The sequence below is a fragment of the Schistocerca piceifrons genome, chromosome 1, assembly GCF_021461385.2.
Source record: "Schistocerca piceifrons isolate TAMUIC-IGC-003096 chromosome 1, iqSchPice1.1, whole genome shotgun sequence".
NCBI classification, from domain to species: domain Eukaryota; kingdom Metazoa; phylum Arthropoda; class Insecta; order Orthoptera; family Acrididae; genus Schistocerca; species Schistocerca piceifrons.
Genome location: NC_060138.1, coordinates 760,724,137 through 760,746,615, shown reverse-complemented (window position 1 = coordinate 760,746,615; position 22,479 = coordinate 760,724,137). Strand labels below are relative to the sequence as shown.

Here is a 22,479-nt window from a genome sequence, read left to right as displayed (position 1 = left end):
CAGTTCAATCGGCCTTCTTCTTTGTGTCACCTATATTTGCTTCACACAGTCAAAGAGAAACACTGGACATGACGGAAGCTCAAAAAGTAGTAAACTCCTTCACCGAGTGAAAGTAAAATTATGTTCTAATTCAATTTCAAAAGGACTGTTTCAAATGTTACCAAAAATAACGAAAAAAATATAAAATAAAAATATCGACGCTCGATATTGCCACTTAGATATCGAAATATCTTTATACTGTAGAATAAAATATCGACTATGTAGATATCGGGAGGTTTGGGAGGAACATCGATGTATCGTTATATCGATATTTTTCAACAGTCTTAGTGAGAACTATAGTGTAACTAAATCAAGACAGTCACACCACGTCTCCTACCGCTAAGTTTGCTGCTAATCGTATGTCTTATGTATTCTACGAGCATAATGTTAGGTATTTAGTAAGATTGTCTATATTGTTTGTGGTTTTCTAAAGTTGGAATTGTTTATTTAAGAGGTTAGTTAGTATCCGTTTCATGTCGTGAGCGCGCATTAACACTACGACGGCAGCATTTTCCGCGTAGCCGCCAAGCCAGAGCTGACTGCTATTGTCCACCAAGCGAAAGCCATCGCGCGGTAGAAGCTCATGTCGGCCTGTGTTGGCCGCTTATGGTCAACATCGATGTTATGGTAAACTACGTTCTAATAAAACACTCCGTTGAATATGAGAAGAGATTCTATTATCAATCAAGAATTCTAAAGTGAATGTCTGTGTGGAAGTAACAGATCGAATTTACATCTGATTTCCTCATGAGAATCTGCAATTCACAACAAAACAGTCTAGATCGCAAGGCATGTATACTATTATTATTATTATTATTATTATTATTATTATTATTATGTAATGATCGAAACCGATCACCTTGTCATTAACGTGCCTTACGATCTAGACTGTTTTATAATTGATTAAAAATAGTGCATTGCGATCGCAGACTTTCTCCATCAATGTTTTGAAACATAATTTTCCTTAGGGGATGAGTTATATTTTTGATGATTGAGTTTTGTTGAGAATATTGAAATTATTGAAGCTTGAAGTGGGAGAAGAGATAGTTCCCCGAATGTCAACTTTTGAAAAGCCACGGGACTTTTTGTATAGGTACATAAGGAAAAGCCTAAACAAGCTATAACAAAAATTTGAAACCAATGATAACAATTGTTAGCGCGGTCGCTATAAGCGTCGATAAAGATATATTTAGCTACGCCGGAAGGCGAACAACAAATGAAAATAAACTCCTTTCAATTTTTTTGTCAATTAATAGAGAGACTCTGTCTTTAGTTCTCGTCGAGAGAAGACGTATATTATTTAAGATGTGTGTGGTAGGCATTAGTGTTGTCTGAATAATAATTATTATTGGAACAAAACCAAGGAGCTATTCAGTTATCTTCCGCGCAATACGTAAACGTCATGTCTCGAGTGCTGCCTGTGTATAAGGAAGAAGTCCGATAAATGAAAATTACATTACCTACACGGTCAAGAGTGATAAGTTTTGCGGCGTCGGAAGAAGAAGCACCTAACAGGAGTGTGTAGATCTCGACTACATGGAAGTAAGTTCACGTTAAAAGGAACTCAAAAGAGAGAAACTATAAAAATCCATAATTAGGACATTAATTGAAAATAATTTATTTCCATTAATCTCTTTATTTATGTACCCTTTATTATTAAAATATTTATATACAAATTTGCACATATTATGAAGCTGGTACTATGCAAATGGTTGAATTTTTGAAACTTTCTGGCAGATTAAGACTGTGTGCTGGACCGAGACTCAAACTCGGGACCTTTGCCTTTCGCGGACAAGTGCTCTACCATCTGAGCTACCCAAGCACGATTCACGCCCCGTCCTCACAGCTTTACTTCTGCCAGTATCTCATCTCCTGGTGGATGTTTCCAGGTCCCGAGTTCGAGTCTCGGTCCAGCACACAGTTTAAATCTGCAAGGAAGTTTCATATCAGCGCACACTCCGCTGCAGAGTGAAAATCTCATTCTGGGTTGAATTTTTGCCTCTCTCTACTTCCGATCTAGTAGAAAGTTAATTTAACCAAGTCACTGAAGTAGTTCAGATTCGTTCTGACATCCCATCTGGAAAGGAAGTCTGAAAGCGTCAAGCTGACTTATTATAAGTACCTGATTCAAAGGTTTTGACAAGACGGCTGCTGATGTTTATATAACAACATCCAAAACGGGGTTGGGGGGGGGGGGGAGCAAGTGTAGTGCCACGAAATTACTCCGCTAGGTACAGAGACGGTGGGTTTTTATATCATCATTAAGTAACTTGAGCTGCGGAATAGTTATGTTTATATATTTCGTTCAGATGGATAAATTGGAACGCCCTCATAAGGTTCATTCTTTTGGATGGTTTATTACCATCTAAAATTCATCCAAAATTGGTGAAATCTAATAAAGAGCATGACCCCTCATTTTTGACAGTTACGAAACGAATGGCTCAGTTTATTGGTAAGTGACTTTCTCATCCACGTAAATAACGGATGAAAACATCGAGAGTGTGCACAATACCAGACTCGACGTTGGATCATGGAGGACATGTGATACAGTTGAGTGCATATGCACATCAGAGGAAACAGCACTGTTATTTTACGTGAAAAATTAGCTAAAAGATAATTTGTGCAAGTGTGCAGCATTTATTCAATTCTGATAAAAAGTAACTGCGGCATCGAATTTTTCTGCAATACTTGAACCATTTTAAAAACGAGTCAACTGATTTTGTATGTCATTTGTTCATTGTAGATGGAACATGGGCTCATCATGCTACGCCAGAAACGAAACAATGGACGAAAGTGCCGATTTTACCTCTTGGAAACAGTGACGCCAATACTTTCTCGGTTAGATAATTGATTCTCCTCCTAGCAGTTACCTGCAAATAGCACAATAAGAACTAGTGCAAAGCACACATGTCTTCTGGACCGAACGCTTGGAAAAATACTTAAGAAGACGCCTGGACTTGTAAAGTGGACTACCAATATTCACGGGACAATGCACCTGTCCACAAAGGTGCTATAAACGAATTTGCGGCTGAACGGCGTTTTGTGTCCAATGGAAAGGTTATGGTAGTCTTATATAGATGTGTTGCTTATCTTCCAAATTATCGCTTTAAGAATATGGAATGTGTTTTACTCGCTGCAAAAACATTCAAACAAGTCCACTGGTTTTGAATGTAAATACCTCAAAAATCTATTTTTGGCATTAAGAATTATAGCTGCTGACTTGCAGCGGGAAGAAAAATTCCTTTCTCGAAATATTCCTTTTTCTTGCATCAAGAACAAAGGAGTCATATAACGTGTGCACCGCTCTCCTCTTTGCTGGATGAAAGAGCCTTTTGATTTACTGTGATTCTTATAATCACTACAAATGTAAACAGCTAAACTGCTTCGCGTAAAGCTGCTGCAGTAGAGGAACAAGAAATTATCCATGAGTGGTACAGAAACGATGGGAGTATATGACACGTGAATACTGCTGTTTCGTGTCTCTTACAATTACATTTTATTACAACATTAGTAAGTAGACAAATACATGTAATTAATGATCCTGCTGTTGTTTTGTGAAAACTTTATCCGTTGCCACGACATTAGAAATATGGTTCAGAAGACAATACTCGTAAAAAAACCTATACCGGATCATTTATTGTCCCAGTCAACAAAAAAGCTACATTGGTTGCCAAGCTGTCACGATGTAGGCCTAATGTCAAAATTATACTAGAGCAAAAGCTGGGAACCAGAACGAAAAATTCTCCCACCATAGCACAAAAAAGGTGAATATGTCCTAGGCAGAGTTATGGGTGTAAAAGACAGGAACTAGCTTTTCGACTTATCTGGCAGCTTCAAAAACATTTCAATCAAAACATCTTGACATATTCGTATTGCTTTACGAGTTAAACCTACTTTCCCAGAACACTGAGCTCCCTTAGCTACAAGTTGTGGGCACATCTGTATCATGCAATTTATAGGCTTAAGCCCCTGATCCTGTGTCCAAAATCCTTAAGATTCGCTATCCATCGTATATAATATTGTATGGCTCAAGAACGTACATGTCATGGCTAAAAAACTTTTTCTGGGGGATATAATTTCTGATGGTGGATTTGTTCCTGGGGGGCGGGAGGAGGGAGGTACGGCGCTAATTTTTTTTTATTTCTGGGTGGGGGAGGGAGTTTACTTTTTTCCCGCAGGGATCATTTCTCCCTCAAACCCACCCCCTATTACGTATATGGTGTGTGGTGTAATAACAAATAGACACAAATGTATGGGCTTCTGGAGAGTGGGATTCATCTATAACAGGAAGTATCCAAGAGTGGAGATGCATCTATAACGGGAAGTACCCCAAAATGGGGGATGCATGCACCCTAAACTTTAATGACACGATGTGTCATAGTGCACGACATGACAAATGTCATGTAGGATGACATGTGTCATTTTATACGACATGATATCATGTATCACACTACTTTAATTGACATGACGCATTATATTACATGCCATGAATACTAATACCAACAAGTAAAAAAGCACGAATCCGTCAAAATGTTTTAATTTAAATGCCTTCGAAGCTGACAGATAAGCCGAAAAGCTAGTTCCCTACTTTTACATTCCTAATTCTGCCCAAGACATACTCGTCTTTTTTGTGCTGTGACAGGAGCATTTGTCGTTATCGTTAAAATAAAAGCCAATGACATGTGCTGTTCAGACTTTCCCGACATAATAACTGGTTCAGTGGTTCACGGGCGTCGCGTCGGATATTGTTATGTCAGTTGCACAATATTTCAACGAGACAGCTGTTTACTGACGTGCTGCTGCAGTGGCTTACCAATATATGTGCTTACTCACCCAAATGCGTAGGCGCCCAGGAGTGGCATTATAACGTCATCGTAGACGAATCCTAGCGGACGTCGACATCCAGAGCACCACGCCGAAGAAACGAGCAACGGTCTACGCATGCTCGACGCGGGAAAAACGCGGCTGCAAGTCGCAGCCCAGCGCGCACGACCAGTTTGTTGGCGCCCAGAGTAAGTTTTCTGACTTCGATTCTCCGTTACTCATACTTATTTTGACTGCTTCCTTAATTATGGAGTCGCAATACTTGGAAGAGGACTAAAGGATCTTTGTCTTTTCGTATTAATGCTATGTCCCGTGTCAAGACAGTGTTCAGAAACAGCAGGCTTTTCTGGCTGACCTAATTTGGTGTGACGTCGATATTTTTCTTATAACAGCGCGACTCGTTTGGCCAATGTTTGGTTTCCCACACTTGTGGATGATTTTATATTTTCCTGGTCTCCTTAGACCTAGGTTACCTTTAATAGATCACAGAATCGTTTGCACTAGCCCTGGAGGACGGAAGATGTTTCTTGAATAGCCTGTCGACCTTAAGGGACACGCTATCAGCATAAGATAGGAATATCATCCCCGTAAAGTTCTTCGTACCTTCTGGCTGTTCTTAACTTTTAGGGCGCGCCGGTTGAAATGCATTTCGAATCTCCTTCTCAGAGTACCCGCTCTGGACAAACACAGAGCGAAGTTGGGTAAGCTCTCAAGGACTGAGAAAACCCTCTGATCGAAATGGGATGGGTGATGGCAGCTCGTAGCTCGTAGACATAGGCCAGCATGAGTCGGAGCACGTGATCCAAGGAAAAGTTTTCTTTTCTATGGACAATCACATCCAAGAACGGGAGGTCTGGATTTTTCTCCACTTCTGGTGAAACACATACTCGGATGGAAGGAGTTATGGTGTTCCAGAAATAAAGGAAGCCTTACTGTCCTATGTGACCATACCACAAAGGTGGTATCTCCAGAAATATTAAGGTTTCAAAGCCTCCGATTTTGTCCTCCAAGTCTTCCATAGAAAGGTTAGCTACTAGGGGAGACAAAGGGCCGCCCCGTAGCAACACCATCAGTTTTTTTTTCAAAATATTGTTTGTTAAATAAAAATTAAGTGGAGGTCAAGTGTACGTTTGAAAAGATGTATGATGTACACAGGCGCCGACTCCATGGGGCCTCATGGGGCCCAAGCCCCCTCAAAAATTCGTTTGTGTGGGTGGAGCGCCCCCCCCCCACTCCCCCACCCAATAATTTAATAAAGTTATTAGTAATATTATGCTTTGTAAAATCACAAAATTATGTTGGAATTTTTCCTTGTTTGACGATAGTTGCCTTTTAAAATACATTCAGTAATGAGTTAAAACAAATAATTATTACGGTAGTAGGCAGTTTAACTGAAAACGAGTGGTGTGAATCTTGGTAGTGTTATGGTGCTGCGGGCGCACTTACAATTTGTCCCGGTGCGCAAACCTTCGGGTAATGTCTGGCGCCAGCGGGTCTGCGCTGCAGCCGCGACGACATCAAAATAACTGGAGCAGAAGCGCCTGGAACCCTCTGCCTCGCGTCGCCTTGACGCTTCGAGACATTATGACGCCGCGGCTATATAAAGCCCACCCTGCTGTCGCAGTCATTCAGTGTGGATAGTTTAGTTCAGTGCATGCTGCAGACGTGTTTAGTGTTCCGACTTTCATGTCTAGTGGATTATTTTGTATGACTACATTTTATTCGTTTACTTCAGTCTCTTAGTGTATTGTGAATTAAGTTTCCAATGGATAAATTTGTCACCAAAAAGGCGAGCTTGGAAGCTGATGATACTGCAAGTCAACCTTCAACAATTATTGTTTCATCAATTGCTTCGTCATCTTGAGGCGAAAACCGTTCACAGCCGAAACATGGACAATTCGGTAAGGGAATATAATTTCAGAAGTCTTGGATGATCAAATATACATGGTTAGAATATGAAGCATCTCCCAAAAAAGTTTTTTGCAAATCTGGCAAAGAGGCAGATGCTGAAAATCTGTTACAATTTTCTTCAAAAAAAGAAGTTGCATTTACTTCCATAGGGTTTTCTAACTGGAAAAAGGCTTCAGAAAATTTCCGTCTTCATGAAAATACGTTTACTCATAAAGAAGGTGTTCTGAAACTAAATTCTGTCACTAACCGAAGTGTGGCCTCCCAATTGAATGCACAGTTAGATAGTGACATGAAGAAAGGCCGTTTAGCTCTTGAAACAATTTTTACTACCGTGCAATTTCTATGCCGACAAGGACTATATAATAGAGGGAACGAAGATGTAAACTCAATTTTTTTTCAATTGTTGGAACTCCGAAAGAATGGCACACCTGAGTTTAAAGATTGGTTAGGGCGTTTGCGGTATAAGTGGACGTCCCACGATATTCAAAACGAGATCTTTGATCTAATAGGAAAGTCCGTGTTGAGAAAGGTATTGGCTTCAGTCAAGAAGACTGAATATTTTTCTATTATGGTTGACGAAACAAGTGATTCTTTGATTCACGAACAAGTGTCATTTTGTATTTGTACTGTCGATGATTCCTTAATCATCAATGAAGACTTTATTGGGTTATACGAGACCCCCAACACTGAATCACAAACTCTGTTTAGCATTTTAAAACACGTTTTTGCTCGTCTTGAATTGTCAATGGATAACTTAAGAGGACAGTGCTATGATGGTGCCTCGAATATGTGGGGTAAGTTCAAAGGATTAAAAAAAGTTAGTTTTGGATATACAACCAAAAGCACGTTATGTGCACTGCACTGCTCACAGTCTAGACTTGGCAGTTGTAGACAGTCTCCGCCATCTTTCGTCTATGAGGGATATTATGGCTTTAGCCAAGGACTTAATAAACACCTAAGGGAATCCAACAAAAAGATGGGACTTTTCAGAAGCATACGTTGTTAGAGTGCCAACGACCAAGCTGGTCTACGACCTCTTTGCCCGACTCGATGGACTATGCCAGCTTCTAGTATTTTGAGAATATTGAAAAACTTTCAAGAACTTCTAGAGTTTTTGGAAACATTTTCTGCAGAGGACAAAACAGAGGCAGCTTACAAATGTGCAGGCTATCTTGAGTCAGTGTTACAACTTAGGATTTACTTCTTTTTACGTCTTTATTGCCATGCAATGAACCCAGTAGAGAATGTCAATGAAAAAATTCAATACCCTCATCTAGGTGTTGCTGATCTGGGAAAATATATGAGGGCTTCATTTGTACATTGAATGGAAGGTTCAAATGGCTCTGAGCACTATGGGACTTAACATCTGAGGTCATCAGTCCCCTAGAACTTAGAAATACTTAAGCCAAACTAAACTAAGGACATCACACACATCCATGCCCGAGGCAGGATTCGAACCTGCGATCGTAGCGGTCGCGCGGTTGCGGACTGAAGCGCCTAGAACCGCTCGGCCACCGCGGCCGGCTTGAATGGAAGGCCTGATAGTTTTGAACACTTTTTGGAATTGTGTTTAAAAGAAAAATCTTCACTAGAGTTGATGATCTTTCACTTCCTCGGAATTGAAGTATACCAAAGTATCGTGTACTTTCGTCTGTTTGCGTTGACGCTATTACTTATGATATACATTGCGTATGGTTTATGCAAGTATTTTTAGTTGTATTTTAATTTTCTGAGTTGGCACTGGCTGAACAACTTTAGTAGGAATGTCCGTGATACCATGCAGCCACTTGAAGTTTTATTGTTTAATACCGCAGCATGAAGATCGTTTATTTAACAGATTATCTGAAAAAAACAAAATTGTTTAGAGCAATCTGTAGAGCGGTTGATATTTCATCAATGCCTTGCAACGAAGCCAGCTCACCACACACTTTCAAAGCCCCAAAGGAATACTACAAAGCTATTTACATTGAAGTTTGTGAAATGGTGCAATCTTGCATTACTGAGTTGTTTGCTTCAACTGGACTCACGCAGGTCATTGCAGTTGAACAAGAATGCTTGGTTTTAGTAAACAGAGGTGAAACAAATTTAGAAAAATCATCTGAGTTTTTCAAAAATGACCTAGACATTGAGAGACTGCTCTTATAGTTGAATATGTTAGGCGATATCGCTAATAAAAAACAACTGGTCTTAAAAAACATGCGTGATGTAAGGAAGTACATTACACAAGTGCCTGCAGTTGGAGAAATGTTACGTGAAGTAGTGGAGTGAATTAAGCTTCTCCAAGTAGTTCCAATCACGACAGCAACAGCAGAGCGGTCATTTGGCGCCCTTAGACGACTGAAGTCATATCTCCGATCAACAATGGGACAGAAGCGATTGAACAACTTGGCTGTTCTTCATGCCCACCGAGATGTTTTGGAAGAATTGGATATCCGACCAGTCATCAACGACTTCATATTCAGTAATCCATTCAGGCGGTCGACATTTGCACATTTGTAAAGACACTCTAGCCCTAATAATGGCTTTTAGAACAATACTAAAAATCGTTATAAAATAGAGAATTAAATACAAACATAATGTTAAATTTTCAGTTTAGAAATATTTGCTATTTTATTACTGTATTACTATAGTACTGTACTAGTTATTTTCAAATACTTAAATATTTTTAGGGTTTAAGAGCCAATTAACAACCGCTATTTACATACGTTTTGACCGAAAGTATTAGGCATACTGTATTAACTTCATTAACTGTATTAAAGCATTAACTTTGAGATATTGTTTTATTTAATGAACCCTGAGCCTTATTCAAAGTAACTTTAAATTAGTTATTTCACTTATTAATCAAAGTGCTATTACTGTGCGGCAGCAATATTTTATGTTTTACTCTTTTAATGATAGTTTAGGGTTTATTTAAATATAATTTCAGTCTTTTCAGAGCTATATATTCACTGCTCTGTAATAGTCTATAAGCATCATATTTACTGTAAATTAAATTAGCGTTTTACGAAAATACCGAGTGTGTTTATGTTTTGTTTCTTTTTTCAAAACCAAAAAAATGTGTCAGGCTTGTCGAGTTTCCCGAAGCGTCGAGTTATCGAGAGTCCAGTTTTCGGGGTTCTAAGGTTGATCATATGACTCTAAAATGCTTTAAAAAAAACTTAAAACTCAGTATTTTTCATCTAAAATTTTAAAAATTTCCCGGGGCATGATCGCTAGTATGCCCCCCGCCCCCCAATATTTTTTATAAGTCGCCACCCCTGGAGATGTAAGCTTTGATCTTATGAGTTGTAGTGACTCCACCAGAAGAACTCATTGTGAACAGAGAGACCACATAGAAATCCACAAACACGTAAGTTGGTTCCCGCGTTGTGCATGCAAAGACCGTGGCCTGTTTCCCCGTCAGGAGACGACGTCCGCTATGATTCACCCCTTGGCGCCCGCGCTTTTTTAGCGAGCCACTGGTGCCAAGGATTTGTTCTTGGTTGGAGAAATGGAATGAGCCCACTCAGACTTGCAAAACAACTTTTTTTGTTGTTGTGGATATCTGTATTAAATACGAGGTGATTTGTCTGATGATTACATCTCCTTCCTGTATTGGACTTCATTGGCAAATACACGCTGATTTTTAGATGTTACATAGGGGTGGTTCGTAATCCAATGAGTGTAATGAGCAGTGACGAATGAGAAGCTGCAAGGCATTGATGAAATATCAACCGCTCTACAGATTGCTCTAAACAACCTAATTTTGTTTTCTTCAGATAATCTGTTAAATAAACCATCTTCATGCTGCGGTATTAAACAATAAAACTTCAAGTGGCTGCATGGTATCACGGACATTCCTACTAAAGTTGTTCAGCCAGTGCCAACTCAGAAAATTAAAATACAACTAAAAATACTTGCATAAAACATACGCAATGTATATCATAAGTAATAGCGTCAACGCAAACAGACGAAAGTACACGATAACAGAAGCAAAAAGTCTCAGTAAATATAGGCCCTAAACCGCATATCTTACAAGCTATCAACACTTCATAACTTTCGATACTGTGGAACAAATCTTATCTACTGCAAGCTCTTTGCTTTCCATGGACCAAAATGAGAAAAAATGTCCATTGAACATGGGGTCAGAATTTCATACCTTAAGAGCTAAAATCACTTGTTCAGTAAAAGAAATATGTTTCACAGTAGTGAAGATGAAGAAGTTCTCACAGCTCTTAAGGTTGGAGGCCATGGTTACTGGACTTTTTTTCGTGTTTGGCTCCATACTACCAACTCTCAAAATATCGAAAGTAAGAGCTTTCATAAGAAGAGATTTTTTTCACAGTATCGAAGATGAAGAAGTGCTAGTAGCTCATAAGGTATGCGCTTTAGAGCTCATGTGTACTGAGAGTTTTTTGCTTCTAGTATCGTCTTCATTCAACTGTACGCGTTTACGCTATTAATTACGACACACCCCGTATACATGTAACACTCTGGGGTTTATTGAGAAAGCAAGCGCTGCCTCTTTTGAAAATAACAACTTCCTTAGGTTTATATCTTATCCCGAAATTAACCATGGAAATATCTTACACTTTTATCCAAATCGAACACTTCCACAATAACGAGGGGTGGATGTTTCTTGATGAATTTTCCGGAAGAGCAGCATACGACCACATCATGGAAGGGTAGCGTCTGGTCCCACACCGGATCCAGTTTTCCAAACTGCACCTGGTTGAACAAGAACAGTTTTAGATATCAAGAGCTCCAAAAATCAATCATAAAACAAGAGCAATATCAAAAGGCACAAGAAGACGTGTTTCGAGTCCAGTGTACAGCTTTAATTTTGTGAATAGTATAAGACTTAGGTACAAAAAGAATAGTGTTTAGAAAAATCGCAAATGAGCTTAGAAAACATTAAGAACTGATTTAAGAAGCCAGTCTCAAAAGACTTCCCTGGAAGATCTTTACTTGAATAATATGCTATTTATTGTGAGATACTGTGAGATATTTGCTCGTCTTGTTATTCATTAGACTTTTAACAAGACCAAGTAAATCCTACTGATCGATAATTTTCAGACAGTATTACACACACCACATAAATACATGAAAGCACTCGTGCAGAAGCGATATGACTGCCAAAGATGAAAATCCATTCGCTTGAGGGTCCCGTTGCTATTCAAAGAGAAGTGAGAAATTAGAAAGTTTTTAGAATCCAGATGACATCCTCAATGAAGACTAACAGCGCCACTGTGGAGTATGTTAGCAGTCGATATTTGTTGGATGTGTTCTTTTTTATTTCTCTCTCTTATAGCAAAGTATTAGAAATTGGAGTTGTTTGTGATTAAAGACTGGAATTATCAAGCTTTTCACGATATTCTTCAACTGTGTTTGATTCCATATACCATACTATAACCTCACAAAAAGCAACTCTCTACTATTTCCTTAGTACATACATGACAAATTCCTGAAGATGGCGAAATATCACTATAGTTAAAATCAAAGGTGCTTCAGAAACCGAAATATCAGTAAATATATTCGTGACCGGAACGATATAATCAATAACCTTCATCACTTCAGTATGTTAGTATTTTGTGTTTCAGGTTGAATCAAGGAACATATAAGAATAGGTAAAGCAGTACAAGGTCATGGCGTAGGCAGTACATTGTACTACAAGCTATCGCCCTGGCAGATACACACTGATTTTTCGATGTTACATACGGGTGGTTCGTAAACCAATAAGTGTAATAAGCAGTGACGAATGAGAAGTTGCAAGGCGTACCTCAGTCTGCAAAGTGTGTCCTCCAGCGATGGTAACCCTGACAAAAGGGTCGCAGAGGCCTGATTCGTCATCTCCGGGGAAGAAGCGGCCGCCATACACGTGTGCCAGTCCCAACAGCGTCTGCAACACAGACATCACACTAAGTGGATTTGCTAGATAAATTTCTGCGTATTTCTTAAATTTTGAAGCACTTTGTTTGCGCTTTAGAGGAGGAATAAGGGTTGGATTGTTTGGGGGGAAGAGACCAAACAACGAGGTCATCGGTCTCATCGGATTAGGGAAGGACGGGGAAGGAAGTCGGCCGTGCCCTTTAAAAGGAACCATCGCGACATTTAACTGGAGCGATTTAGGGAAATCACGTAAAACATAAATCAGGATGGCCGGACGCGCGATTGAACCGTCGTCCTCCCGAATGCGAGTCCAGTGTGCTAGCCACTGCGGAGGAATAAGGAACAAACGACGTAGTGGTTCAGCTAATAAAGAAAGAAACGAAGATAATCTCAACCTGCATTAACGACAGTACCACAAACTGAGAAAAAATCATGAATATAATAATGCGTATTTTCAGAAGAACACTGTTTTGCGCTTTTATGATTTCCCATTAAATCCAAGTTTCCGATGAACCATCTTCACTGTAGTGAGTAGTAGCACGGAACACAGTTCCTTCCATGTACGAACGCCTCTTCTTAGATATATTACATCATATACACCGGAGTAGAAAGCAGTGGATAGTATAGACAGAAAAGTTTTCTGCTTCCGCATATCCAATAAAACCGAATTTGATCCAGATGTATTTTCGTCGCCTTTTAGAACCTATCAACGGCAATATATCGATCCGGCCCTTTCCTGCCACCAATTTAATTAATCCTGCGTTGTTTACATTATGATAGTTTGTAATTCAGGATGTTTCGTAGTAAATTGAATTCTTCCATTTGCTTTATAAACATAGCAGCTATAATTATATCCAGGTTGTAGACGTGATTTTCATTCTGATACAACCAAAGAGCTGCACAAGTTTAAAGAGATTTTTCAGTTTAGGACACCGCTTCGCCTAGATTTTTCCACGGAATACTGTCCTAAGCTCTACGCTTCCATCTCATACCTCTAATAATTCACAACCTATGTATTTTATTACCTCCTGGAATGGAGGAAATAACTTTATTGGCATATCGACCACTGATTTTGGTAATTTGTGGTAAGTTACTATGGTACCAAACTGCTGAGGTCATCGGTCCCTGGACTTACACACTACTTATTCTAACTTAAACTAACTTACTCTAAGGACAGCACACACACCTATGCGCAAGAGAGGACTCGAACCTCCGACGGGGGGAGCCGCGCGAACCGTGGGAAGTCGCCTCAGATCGCGCGGCTATCCGCGCGGTTTTGTCCACTGATCCGCTTGGCTATGCAATGACAACTTCCATTTACTTTTCTTTATATCATTACAGTTATAACTACATCTTCCAATCCATCTGGTCCATTACCCATTTGTTTTTGCGTATCTTCCATAGTATTGCAATTCTGTATTTCTCAATGTCTTGCTCAGTAATCCTTACTTTTGAATGGTTTACCATTAAAAGTTGGTGTCTTTTTGCCATAAGTCAAAACTGGTAATACACACTGCTTATACCATTGCCTTCAACTATCTTTCCTGTCCACTTCGGTAGCTGCGCTATGAGCGTGCACACCCACGCACGCGCACGCACGCACGCACACACGCACACACACACAAACACACACACACACACATACACACACACACACACACACACACACACACACACACACACACACACACACACACACACACAGATATAAAGTGAACAGAAATGACCAGCCTTTAGTTTCCAGCACATACTTAGTTAGGCTGGTAACATGTACGTAAACAAACTGCACAGGAAGACGCACAGAGTGGAGACACAGTAGTTACGACTTCAAATCACAGTTTTCGGCGAAATATCTACAACTACTGACAGAAGACTAATACTGTTCCACAGTAATTAGTGCAAACAAATTTTAAATTGTGAAGGAAAGACTTCGTAAAATAAACGCGCTTGTGTTTCGTAAGTGAAGTTATAAGGCGACCTCCAGAATCTGACCAGGTGAGCGGAAACGCAGATGCCAACCAAAAACGCGAGTAACTGTAACAACTTATTTACGTATGAAATAAGTGGTGAGCTGCTTTATAATCTACAAATCTCGCATATCAAAACAAAACTGTATCATTCTACTTTCCACAGAAGATGCCTTAAAGTTAAAGAGGAAACGCGTCTGGAAGAAATTAAATACACTGTAGCAAGAAAAGGAGTTTTTTATTTGCAAAACGAATATTACTGTGCTTGCTGCGGATGATGGCCATGCAAACAAATTTGTTATTCACGCCTACTTGCCCAGTATCCGGTATTTGAGAATGAGAGCACTTAACACAGTTGCAAAAAACTTTACACATAATTTCAAACCTTTGCGAAACTTTTGCTCGCAGACAATTCCCACAAAAAGATGAAGGTAAAAAATTTCGTTGCTTACTACATTTCTGCTACTCATGCATTAAAATTGTCACATGAAGCACGACGTTTAAATTTACTAGTTCTTTACTACTAACTCCACTCAAAACATACTTTGCAGACAGTATCCATACGTGCCGCTGAATGTACTAAAACAGTAAATCATTGTAAGACACATAGTTAAGGAGATTCGACGTCATAAACACTGCGGTGCGCGAGAAAGTGCTGCATCTTGCATGACGTTTTAATCTACTGACTCTCTTCACAACACATTTCTCAGACAGTAGACACATATACTCCTGGATGTACTTCCAAAATTATATCACTGCGCAGCACATAAATCAGAACATACGATGTCATAAACACTAAACAGGGTGAAAATGGAAATTCGCTAGACGTACAGGTGAAGTACGTGTACAAAAACGCGCAGAATATGTTAAATATCAGTGAAATACACTGGCGGAAAAAAAATCACAACATCAATAATTAGTTAATGCAGAATAATGAAATACTTGGCATAATCTTGTCTAGGTAACATATGTACGTGATTAACATCGCAAGATCAGAGTTTAATGTAAGTGCGTCATACGTCAATGCAAATGTGAAACTCTGGTACATTAAAAACCGGCGTAACCGTTAGAAGGTCGAATGCAAGCATGCACACGTGCACGCATTGTGTTTTACAGGTGGCGGATATCAGTTTTTGGGGATGGATCTCCATGCCTGATGCACTTGGTCGGTCAGTATAGGGACGCTTAATGCTGATTGTGAACGACAATGGAGTAGTCGTCGATGATGTCCCATATGTTCTCGATTGGAGACTGATCTGGTGATCGAGCAGGCCAAGGCAACACGTCGGCACTCTGGGGAGCCTGTTGGGTTACAAAAGCGGTACGGGGATGAGCGTTATCGTATTGGAAAACACCCCTAGAATGCTGTTCATAAATGGCAGCATAACAGGTCGAATCATCACACTGACGTACAAATTTGCAATCAGGGTGCATGGGATAACGATGAGAGTGCTCCTGCTGTCATACGAAATCGCACCCCAGATCATAACTTGTGGTGGAGTTCCACTAGACCAGCACTCAGACAGACTGGTTGCAGGTCCTCAAATGGGCGCTTCCTGACCAACACGCAGCCATCACTGGTACAGATTCAGAAACAGCTGTCATCAGAAAATACAACTGACCTCCATCCCGCTCTCCAGCGAGCTCTCGCGCGAAGCCATTGAAGTCTCGAATGGCGGTGGTTTGGCGTCAGTGGAATGCGTCTGGCTAGGAGATGTCCTCATAGTAACTGACCTGTAACAGTTCGTTGTGTCACTGTAGTGCCAACTGCTGGTCAAATTGCCGCTGCAAATGCAGTACAATGCGCCAGAGCAATACGCCGAGCACGACAGTCTTCCCTCTCGGTAGTAGCATGTGACAGTCCGGAACCCGATATTCTTACAACCGTACATTCTCGTGAGCGCCCAACCAGCAGTCATATTTATTGGCTACATTCCTGTCAAGTCTATATGCAACATCACAGACGGAACATCCAGCTTCTCGTAGCGCTATTACGCAGCCCCATTCAAGTTCAGCGAGGTTTTCATAATGGCGTCTTTGTCACTTTAGATGCATGCTTGGCTAACATCAACTCACAACGTCCAATCTCAAAGGTAACTAACGCTCACGACCGTTACAGCTTGTATTTAAAGGAATCCTGGTTTGTATCCTCATAGTGGTGATACTAGCACCACTCTTATGTAACTGGCGCGAAATATGTATAGACATAATCTTTCAGATGTAGAAACACGCTTGCCAACTTTCGTTTATGACGCGCAGCTGCTTCTTGGTGCTACGATTTTTTTCGTCAGTGTTTATTCGACATGTGCGTATGCCAGTAAAGCCACGAGTAAGAAGCTCCTCATAAATTCCTGGAAGGATTTCAGTTAAATTTGCTAGACATATTAGTTAAAATACTATAGGGGTACGATTCAATAGCCTCTTACTGAGGTGAGCGTGACAATGTGGAGAGAGAAGGAAGGACGAGGAGATGGACAGACAGCAGGGAAAGGTGAAGACAAGCACAGATAGGACGAGGAGGAGATGAACAGCGATAGGGGGAAATAGATACAGAGGGGGGACAAGGAGGTGGACAGAGAAAAAAGGAGGAGATAGACAGAGATAGGGGGAGGAAGAGACTGACACAGGGATGGGGGAGGAGGAGATGATGAGGCAGATACGGAGGGCGAATGGACCGAGAAAGGGAAGGAAGAGAGGAAATGGACAGAGAGTGTGGGGAGGAGACTGAAAAAGAGAGGAGGAGGAGAAGATTGATTTAGAGGGAGAATGAGGACATTGAGAGAGAGAAGAGGGAATAGGAGACGGACTTATAGAAGATTGGTTTAAACAAATATCCGGGCAACACCAGGATTCTCAGCTAGTTTTTTTAATATAAATTGAAGATCAGTAGGAACTGATTTGTAAAAACGCAACAGTGTGACATTCAAATTAAGTTTAATCAGTTCCATCTGTTCTTAAAGACGTATAAAAAATTTTCCTTGTGACTGTGCCTCAATCACATGAACTGTAAATACATGTCTTAACCAATTTTGAGTTTACTATGATTCTGTTATATAAATTCTTTGGTTTTAAACTCATTAACAAAAAAGTAACTTCTTTTCTGCATGACAACAACGTTGTGTGACTGATTACCAGTGAGAACCGTATTCGAATCTCAGCTGCAGACTGCAGGACACATACTGCTCATCCTAAGACATAACCTAATATTTCGGTCGCTGCACGTTTTTCCCAACGCTTAGCAGAAACATGTTAAAGACGCCGTCTACCGGTTGATGGTGACGATAGTTAAAAACCGAAACTTGTAATGGCTGAAATGAAAATTCGTGAATAATTCGGAAATATAAATGAAACAATATTGTTTCAGAGACCTTTTCAAGTCTCAAACATATACAAGTTATACATATAGACTGAAGCAAGAAACGAAAATTTGTATCAATGTCGGGATTCGAATATGGGTCTCCTGGCCGCTAGGCAGATGCCCGAACCACTACGCCAACCTGGCGCTATGGCTTCGCACAACTGCACAGACTACCTGAGCACGCCTTCCTCCTCAATGAAAATTCTCATTCACGCCGCAGACCACTTGTTAGTATCCCTAAACTCGAACAGCATTGCAGAGGCTCTCCATCTGTACTGGAACAGCACCTCGGCATCGAATGAAACGGGGATCATACCTGAAACCCGGGTGTTGGTACAGTAATCAAATGAAACTATATGGTTGCAGAGACCTTTTCAAGTCTCATAAATCTCCTTAGTGAGCGGGAGGCTCGAGTTGGAATCCTGGGTTTGTTTAGTGCAAATTTTCATTTATTTCAGTCTGCATAAATACACTAAGTGATCAAAAGTATCCAGACACCCGCAAAACATAAGTTTTTCATATTAGGTTCATTGTGATGCCACATACTGGCAGGTTCTCCTTATCAGCGACCTTGAGAGAGGACAGGTTACTCTCTCACCTACTTTTCACATACGGAAAATTATTAAAGATTTTGTTACAACCTGATGCACCTTGAGCGAGACTTAAGAAAGTTAAGGCCTGAGCAGATGATGATGGAGTCTGGTAGGGCGCTAAGAGCATGAGATATTTTTGATTCTTAGCTCGTAGAAACAACTTGTCAGGAGTTGAAAGCAATTAGGGACGAGCCTGTCCCTTAGTAAATCTTGTCAGACAGGCCCACAGCCATACACGGCAGACAGGACAGCCCCTCATCGAGACAGGACTCCAGCAGAACAATGCCATGCTACCTGCTGCAATGCCAGCAGAAGCCTGGCCTGAGGTGACAGTGTGAAGGAACGCATCTACACAGTGAGTTATAAACTGGGCAGTGTGTGCAGAGCCATGTGTAATAAAAATTCACATGTTTTCATGTTCGCTGTTAGTGCAAATAGGCCAGTGAACCACTTCCATTGGCCACCATAGTTGTATAAGAAACACTGGCGTCTCAGAAACGTTTAGAGATAGAATCTTTAATACACCGCATAGCTAGGACTAACAAGCTCCAAGAAACAGGTGAATTAGATAAAGATCTTTGAGATTGTATCTGTTCGCTTGTTGCCCTGGGAAGTAACATGACATTGAACAATCATCACTTCCCCCTCTGAAAAAACTTTAAAAAAGCCAGTAATTGGCGGTTTCTTTCTTTTTCTTTCACAGTCGCAGGTTTCTTAACTTTTGCCCTGTTTCGACATGAGTTTGTGCTGTCGTGTGGGAGGGGAGATTTAGAATCTCTAGAGCCCAGTGATTGGCTCAAGATGGGGTGAAGGCGGTGTCGTTCGTGCACTCTGCACGAAAACGGATTTTTTTTTTTTTTTTTTTTTTTTTTTTTTTTTTTTTTTTTTTTTTTTTTTTTTTTTTTTTGAGAGCTGCGAAGGACTCGGGTGCAGGACTTTGGTCTTGCAAGCTCTTCTGGTCGAAACTCTGGCATGTGTGGCTGGTACTTGGGACCTATCCTGGGACTGACTTCATTTGCGAGTAGTTTAGACTGGGGAGCCTGTGGTAATGTTCTTACTGTACAGACAGTGTAACTTCAAACATCTCGGACTACTCGATTGCCAAGAGCACACTTATTTCTTTTTTGTTTACCAGTCTTGATGTTTGGTATCCTTGTGCACTCTGTTGTATAAGTGAGCCAAATTGTTCCTTAGTACGACCAGCGAAAGGGTGTCACACACTGAAATGTACAGCGATTTCAGGGCTCTGGTAGAGAGTAAATTGCGACCCTTCTGCCTGATCGACAGACCGTGAGATTTTTGCATTTCTTTCGCGGCCGCGATCGATTCAGAGCTGCCGCCCCAACGTCTCACCTCCTCCGCGCACATCTCGCCAGCTGCAAGTTACATCGCCGCACAAAGTAAACAGGGTAACGTACTGCCACTCTGGCATTGACAGGGCGTACAGATCTCAATCGCCACTTGCTCTCCGCTGCACCTATGTAGAGAAACGTCAGTAGATTTGATCAGCCAAAGTCTGCTCAGCGTCAGATTAATTCAGATTTCGTTATCCATATTTTTAGGGCCGGAATACTTGACTCACTCCACTAGTTAAACTATCTCTGCCACCCAGGATCCTTGTGCAGTGTAGTCTTAAATCACCTGTTAGTTGTTTACGGTATGCAATCAATAACTTGTTTAGCATAATTTATGTCTGTTTTGGGAAAATTAATGTTGTTAATACACTAAATTTTGCCTACATTCTCAATCACTTAAATAGCCTCACCAAAGTTACCTTTCAACATCAGCAGTCATTAGACACCGTGAGAGAGCAGAATGGGGCGCTCTGCAGAACTCACAGACTTCGAAAATGGTCAGGCGATTGGGTGTCACTTGTGTCATACGTCTGTACGCGTGATTTCCACACTCCTTAACATCCCTAGGTCCACTGTTTCCAATGTGATAGTGAAGTGGAAACGTGAAGGGACAGTTACAGTACAAAAGTGTACAGGCCGACCTCGTCTGTTGACTGATAGAGACCGCCGACAGTTGAAGAGGGTCGTAATGTGTAATAGGCAGACATCTATCCAGACCATCACACAGGAATTCCAAACTGCATCAGGGCCCACTGCAAGTGCTATGACAGCAAGGCAGAAGGTGAGAAAATTTGGATTTCATGGTCGAGCGGCTGCCCATAACCCACACATCACACTGGTAAATGCCAAACGACGCCTCGCTTGGTGTAAGGAGCGTAAACATTGGACGATTGAACAGTGGAAAAACGTTGTGTGGAGTGTCGAATCACGGTACACAACGTGGCGATCCGCTGGCAGGGTGTGGGTATGGCGAATGCCCGGTGAATGTCATCTACCAGCGTGTGTAGTGCCAACAGTAAAATTCGGAGGCTGTGGTGATATGGTGAGGTCGTGTCTTTCATGGAGGGGGCTTGCACCCCTTGTTGTTTTGCGTGGCACTATCACAGAACAGGCCTAAGTTGATGTTTTAAGCAACTCCTTGCTTCCCACTGTTGAAGAGCAATTCAGGGATGGCGAATGCATCTTTAAACACGGTCGAGCACCTGTCCATAACGCACGGCGTGTGCCGCTGTGGTTACACAACAATAACATCCCTGTAATGGACTGGCCTGCACATAGTCCTACCCTGTATCCTATAGAACAGATTTGGGATGTTTTGGAACGCCGACTTCGTGCCAGGCCTCACCGACCGACATCGATACCTCTCCTCAGTGCAGCACTCCGTGAAGAATTGGCTGCCATTCCCCAAGAAACCTTCCAGCGCTTGACTGAACGTATGCCTGCGAGAGTGGAGGTTGTCATCAAGGCTAAGGGTGGGCCAACACCATACTGAATTCCAGCATTACCGATGGAGGGCGCCACGAACTTGTAGGTCGTTTTCAGCGAGGTGTTACGGTACTTTTGGTCGCATAGTGCACCCAAAGGCTGGAAAGTTGCACAGGTCACAAAAAATATTCAAGAAATGTAGTAGGAGTAGTCCAGTAAATTACAGGCCCATATGGTTAACGTCGATATGCAGCAGGATTTTAGAACATGTATTGTGTTCGAACATTATGAATTACCTGGAAGAAAACGGTCTACTGACTCACAGTCAACATGGGTTTAGATAACATCGTTCCTGTGAAACACAAGTAGCTCTTTATTCACATGAAGTGCTGAGTGCTATTGACAAGGGATTTCATATCGATTCCATATTCCTGGATATCCGGAAGGCTTTTGACGCTGTACCACAGAAGCTGCTCGTAGTAAAATTGCGAGCTTATGGAATATCGTCTCAGTTATGTGACTGGATTTGTGACTTCCTGTCAGAAAGTTTACAGTTCGTAGTTATTGACGGAATGACATCGAGTAAAACAGAAGTGATTTCTGACGTTTGCCAAGGTAGTGTTATAGACCCTTTGATATTCCTTATCTATATAAACGATTTGGGAGACAATCTGAGCAGCTGTCTTCGGTTGTTTGCACATGACGCTGTCGTTTAGCGACTAATAAAGTCATCATAATATCAAAACAAACTGCAAAACGATTTAGAAAAGATATCTGAATGGTGCGAAAAGTGGCAGTTGACCATAAATAACGAAAAGTGTGAGGTCATCCACGTGAGTGTTAAAAGGAATTCGTTAACCTTTGGTTACACGATAAATCTGTCAAATCTAAAGGCCCTAAATTCAGCTAAACACCTAGGAATTGCAATTACCAACACCTTAAATTGGAAGGTACACAAAGAAAATGCTGTGGGGAAGGCTAACCAAAGACTGCGCTTTATTGTCAGGATACTCAGAAAATGTAACAGATCTACTAAGGACACTGCCTACACTACGCTTGTCCGTCTTCCTTTAGAATACTGCTGAGCGGTGTGGGGTCCTTACTGGGTAGGACTGAAGGAGTACATCGAAAAAGTTCAA

The 22,479-nt window shown here is 41.0% G+C and overlaps 1 protein-coding gene across 1 annotated transcript in view; it reads right to left on the bottom strand.

Moving 5' to 3' along the window:
• LOC124774909 (otoferlin-like) overlaps window positions 1-22,479 on the bottom strand; it is a 188,459-nt gene that overhangs the window by 56,286 nt on the left and 109,694 nt on the right. Inside the window, exon 11 of the mRNA XM_047249587.1 lies at window positions 12,533-12,652. Coding sequence (XP_047105543.1) covers window positions 12,533-12,652 — 120 coding nt within the window. The remainder of the gene's footprint in view (window positions 1-12,532; window positions 12,653-22,479) is intronic.